The sequence below is a fragment of the Sitodiplosis mosellana genome, unplaced genomic scaffold, assembly GCF_009176505.1.
Source record: "Sitodiplosis mosellana isolate CC-2019 unplaced genomic scaffold, AAFC_SMos_1.0 Smas_scaffold_6181, whole genome shotgun sequence".
NCBI classification, from domain to species: domain Eukaryota; kingdom Metazoa; phylum Arthropoda; class Insecta; order Diptera; family Cecidomyiidae; genus Sitodiplosis; species Sitodiplosis mosellana.
In genome coordinates, this window is record NW_022601422.1 from 3,907,734 (window position 1) to 3,913,404 (window position 5,671).

General features: G+C 40.1%; 1 protein-coding gene across 3 annotated transcripts; it reads right to left on the reverse strand.

Annotated features, from left to right (window-relative positions):
* Positions 1 to 2,601: 2,601 nt before the first annotated feature.
* On the reverse strand, positions 2,602 to 5,671 carry LOC129576160 (malonate--CoA ligase ACSF3, mitochondrial). Of its 3 annotated transcripts, none has more exons than XM_055460812.1 (4): positions 5,618 to 5,671; positions 4,996 to 5,388; positions 4,710 to 4,802; positions 2,602 to 4,473 (listed from the first exon to the last, which is right to left on the reverse strand). In XM_055460812.1, the coding sequence occupies exons 2-4, from the start codon at positions 5,348 to 5,350 to the stop codon at positions 2,972 to 2,974; spliced, it is 1,950 nt and encodes a 649-aa protein (XP_055316787.1). In that variant the 5' UTR covers positions 5,351 to 5,388; positions 5,618 to 5,671; the 3' UTR covers positions 2,602 to 2,971. The 3 variants fall into 3 exon arrangements, with proteins under 3 accessions (XP_055316787.1, XP_055316786.1, XP_055316785.1); XM_055460811.1 differs by having other exon boundaries at positions 5,463 to 5,641; XM_055460810.1 differs by having other exon boundaries at positions 4,996 to 5,671.

A 5,671-nucleotide genomic window follows, 5' to 3' on the forward strand; every position in this document is an offset into this window, starting at 1 on the left:
AATACGATTTTTCGCCACCATTTGATTATACGGAGCCCCTGTTTGGGTGTGTGCGTGTCGTACATGTGTTCGCGCGTTGCCCATGTCTCTTTCGTGAAAGCCCACCACACACACACACACACATATATATACATTCATTCGCACACATGTTGTCGTCGACCATACGACCGATACCTAAATGGCACTCTCGATACTTTCAACCATACATATACACGTACACACGGAACACACACTCGTGCTCGCTTTCTCACTCGATCTAGCTGTGTGTGTTTGTATGTGCGTGTTCAGCATGTGTGGAGAACGACAGAGTGAGAGTGAGTGAGAGGGCAACACTCATCAAAACCCATTTCAGCACTGTAGCACCAGCACTGGCAAGTACACATGCAACGGTATGACACCGTATAGCCAGCCGTACACAACGAAACATTGATTCATGTTTCTCATATTCTGTGGAGTATAGTAAAAACTTAAGCTGGGCCAACGAAAAAAAAAAACACAACACAGAGAACGAATGAAAAAAAAATTCAACAAGGGACCAACAGAGAATACAAATGAGAGAAAGAAGAAAACGTAGAGTTTGAGAGAGAAAGAGAGAGAGAGAGAGAGAGAGAGATTCTTCGCAGAATCATATTGGAATTTCGCTTGAAAATTGACTTCTACGTGGAATGATAAAAAAATGAAGATTTTCAAAATATCGGGGTGCGGTAAAAAATAACTTATTCATGACATCAAAAGCGCGAGAAAACCCCATTCCAATGCTGTTTGAATTGACAGTTTTCACCAAAAATCCTCCTGTTCGAATGGATTTCGATATTGCTCATTTCGGGCAGCTCAGGCATCGTTTTTCCACAGAATGAACGAACGAACGAATGAAAAAAAAGTACCTCACACAAAATTCTTTCGCTTTTCCAAAGTAAAGGAAAACCTTGAAAATGAAAAAGTATGAGCAATTGTAGGCACTCACACACACTCGCGCCATACCACAGCAGTGCTGCTGTCAGACACCACGAAATGTGGCGTATTCGTGTGTGTAAAGTGTGCTTCAATGTGTGGTGCTACATCACTTTCGTTGATGAATATGGGCACGGTGTTGTTTTTTTTTTATCGCATGTGTTTGCGTGCTCTGAGTTCCGATTTCATACCAATGCTTCTTTTTTTTTCATTGTAAATGCTGAACTTGGACGGATTTGTCTTTGTGTGTATGAAGAGGAAAAAAACGACAGCTGAAATAAGATACACTTTAAAGCAGGAAAATTCGCAGAATGTGTGTGCTAGCAAATTGTTAGCTGAAAATGCGTTAACATGGCCAAATTGAGAAAAATATCGATAACAAAAAAGTCATGGCATAAAAAAGTGTATCCGTATTATCGTTTGACATTGTGCTAAAATGTTTGCTGACTTAAAGATCTTTTTCAGCGATTTGATTTACACTGTTGTTCTGCCGTGGATATGTGGCAGCGAGCCTCTAGATGCCAAAATCTTGGCATAGATTTTTCCTTCAATTTCTTCATTTTTGTCGGTCGTCCCGTTTTCGCGCTGCCAGCCGAATGAATATACCGAGCTTTGTGTGTATCACGGTGTGGCTTGCGCGCGCGCAACATTCATTCATGTATTGTGTCGTTTAGCATAGCGATGCATGTGTGTATTGTGAAAATCATTTGGAACTGTGTGGTTTTTGTTCCTACTTCTTTTTCATCGTTTTCTTCTGTCTTGTGTATTGGCTACATTACGGTTCTATTTGTACGATTTTCGTGTTGTAGATTTCTGCACTTGTCGGAACACACAATAAAACCCATTCAACTGGGCAACCGTTTCATTTCTTTTTCTTCTTCGTCCTCCACTATCGTTTTTCCCTGCTCTCTCTCTCTCTCTCTCTCTCTCGCTTGCTCTCTCGCTTCTACTTTCATTCTCTCGGTTGTGTTGGCAGTGAAGAGCTTGAGCACTCCTTCGGAGGCCACTTGGCAAAGAGCGAAATGCGTTTGTTGTAGTGGAAAATCTACAGCTGATGCTTGCATATTTTAACATTGTAGCTGTTGACCTTTTTCGTGTATCTGTTCTGAAATGAATATCTGTGTATGTGGAGGTGATGGAGACTCCAAGAAAAATTCCGATAAATGCAACTGGATTGGTAAAAACAATCGAAACCAAATCCATAATTCATAGACTTGAATTCTATTTTTTTTTTCGTTTATTATGTTTTTCTGGCTGATCCAATTCAAAGCAGGCCACCAAGAATAGCAACGGAAAATAGAAATGCTAATCGTCATTTGCCGTCGCGATGATAAAAATAGAGCTGACGAATGCGATTTTTATCGAATGAAAATCGAATCGGTCGCATTATACCGAATGGCAGCAGCAGCGGTGGCAGCAACAGCAGGCCCGGTTGGAAAATCCAACGCCATTCGGCATACGTGCACCTTTTCGAAAGAAAAAAAAGTAAAAACATTCGCTACAGCCACAAGTTGGCGCCAAAATGCCTAAATTGCATTTTCACACATAATTTCACCGCATTTTGATGGCGCTTTGTTTTCCCTACCTGTTTCTCTATTAATTTTCCCTACGCTCGTTCGATCGAGGCCAAAATCGTACAAAAAACCGTAGTTTTCGTTTCAATGTACATATTTATTTATTTTTGTTTTTCATATTTTATTTTTTCGATAATAGATGCGCATATAATGATGAGAAACTTGAAATATCAATGAATCTTATATATGTTTTAGTAATAATGAAATATTCGAATAAAATGTGTTTCGTATAAATTATGCGATTCGGTTTCTGCTTTTGTATTTTTATTTTATTGCCGAATCGATAATTCCGTATCACGCATACGAATAAGCAATGTTGAATTGGTTGCTCCCAAAAAGAAAGTGTGTGCTCACGTTGTTTCCATTCCATACGAAAAAAGAAAAAGGAAAATCTGTTGAATTCCAAGAAGAAAAAAAAAACCCACAAATCAAAAATCAAAACAGTGTTATGCTCGATCCTTTTCGGCGAAATAATCACGGACGATCTCTTTTTTGTTGGTTTTGCCCATAGCATTCCGTGGTATTTCGTCCATTAGCTTAATGATTGACGGTATTTGATAGGAGGCAATTCGTTCTTCGCACCAAGCGCGCAATTTTGGTAGCGTCAATGCGTCAGCATTTTCGTTTGAATTCTCTTTGCAAACAATGAGAGCGGCAATTTTTTGGCCCCACGTTGGATCCGGCACACCAACAACGCAAACATCAGCTATCGATGGATGCTCCAATAGGTGTGTTTCAATTTCCAATGCTGACACTTTGTACGCACCAGTTTTGATAATGTCTACATTTGATCGTCCGAGAATTTTGAAAATGCCATTTTCATATTTGGCCACATCGCCCGTTTTAAACCAACCATCTTCGAATGCATTCTTTGTTTCGTCCGGTTTTTTATAGTACTCTACAAATACTGATGGCCCTTTCACATACACCTCACCAATCATATTGTTCGTTTCGGTGGCTTTGTTTGCGCTGCCTTCGATCGTCGCTGGTTTTGGTGCTGTGAATTTGAAATTTGTTTGTGTTGTGGCTGGTGGTGCCCATAGTCCTTTACCGTATTCACCTTTCACCTCGCATATGATACGCTTGTCGTTCACCAATCTGACGGTGGTGTCGGGAAGAACACTCCCTACTGAGCCAGGGATTCGATCTCTGTTTGCATCAATGTAGTATGGATTCGAGAGAATCATTCCGATTTCCGTCATTCCGTATCGCTCAAGCAATTTGTGGCCGGTTATTCGTTGCCACGTAGTGAATACGTTGGTTGGCAATGGCGCCGATCCAGAAATCATTAGTCGGATTTTCTTTTCGCACAATTCACGAATGTACTCGACCATTCGATCATTTTTGCCGAATGCCTTTTCATACTCGGCGATCAAGAGGCTGTAAATCGTTGGAACGGCCATAAATACGTTGATTCGATTTTTGGTCGGTGTGTTTATGTTCAACAATTTACTCCATACGGCTGTCGGATCGAATTGCTGATGCATTATCACCTTGGCACCAACGCTCAGAGGGCACAGCAGCGCATTTACACATCCGTGCACATGATTCAATGGCAACACATGTAATATGTTATCTTGAGCATTGATTCGCCACACATTGGTCAGTGTTAGCGTTTGTGATTGGATATTCTTGTGTGAAATGACGGTTCCCTTTGGCAATCCGGTCGAACCAGATGTGTAGAGAATCAATGCGTTGGAATTGCGATAAAATTGACCGGTGGAAAATTGATTGTTGATATCGATTACATTGTATTCTTCGGTTGGATTGAAATCGGCTTCGCTTGGAATGCAACTGTGATCCAGACAAATGACTTTGCGACCCAATGCCTCAGCAACGGGCCTCAATTTTGCTTGATACTCTGGTGTTGTTACGATGATTTGCGCATCAGAATCACCAACATAATACTTCAACAACTCCGGCGGATGACGTGAACTCAATGGCACCGCTTTTATTTTTAAAGACCAATTTGAAGATTAGATTAATAATTGCAATTATTCATCATTCAATTGAAGAACTGGTATTTTCGGGACTTTACTCTTCTTCTTATTGCGAAATACATTGTTGGAACGCAATTGCGTCATATGGAATAAATATGAATTTCACAATACAAATAACAATAAGAAGAAGAGGAATATTCCGAAAATAATTGGCTCTTCGTTCAATTGATCAGGAGATGCTCACCGGTTTGACCTGAAATCCAGCAAGCCCATTGCACCACCGAGTATACCGCTGAATTCGAACAGAGAAAGGCTACTTTGGTTTCGTTTGCTGACACTGAAAAAAATATACACACAGTTTTTGTTTTGTTTGAGTTTTGCGTCATTTTTGTTAATACGAATGTGAAAACACTGAGTATCAGAAAGTATTTTTTCAGAAGAAAAAAACCCCGAAAATTGCTGTTTTTATCGAGATATCACTGATCACACTCCAATATTTCACACCATATCAATGTCAAGAGCCCACTTACCGTTACTATGTGCCGATAGTTCAATGGATAATTTGCGAGCGGCTTCAAGGATTTGTCGATATGAATATTCGCCGGTTGGATCTTTGACAGCGATTTTGTTACCATAAAGAAGTGCACGTTTAAAAACCGGAACGATATCACCATTTTTCACTTCGTTGTCAAAGAGATTCTGTAGTTTATCGCTGCCAATGGGTTCTTTCAGTTCGATTTTGCGTGATGTAGCTGCAGCGGCTGTTGCATCAGCCGATAAATTGCCGGATCGTGATGCAAATGTTCGATTTATCTGGGTCGCAACCAAATTCCATTTCGACAAATTCTTCGCACAAAAACTGAATCGCAATAATGTGGCAGACATTTCATTTGATCTCAACCTCGGCGCCGGTTCTCTTCAAACTGATTGATGGCAAGGAATAAAAGAGATGACAATTATTAAATACGCCACAGAAAATACGGACATTTCAAATCACATTTAGAATGAAATAAAGGCAATTAGAAAATTTTGTTGGCGGCGCCAAGTCGTGAATACAAACAACGCAAAAATCACATGAATTCTTTGGTTTAGTGTGTTTTGGCTTTAAAAATTAAAAACCAACGTCGACAAGAGCAAAAAAAAACAATTTACGTCATTCGTCGATGTTTACTGTGAGACGATCTCGGATTGCAAGCAAACCAATAC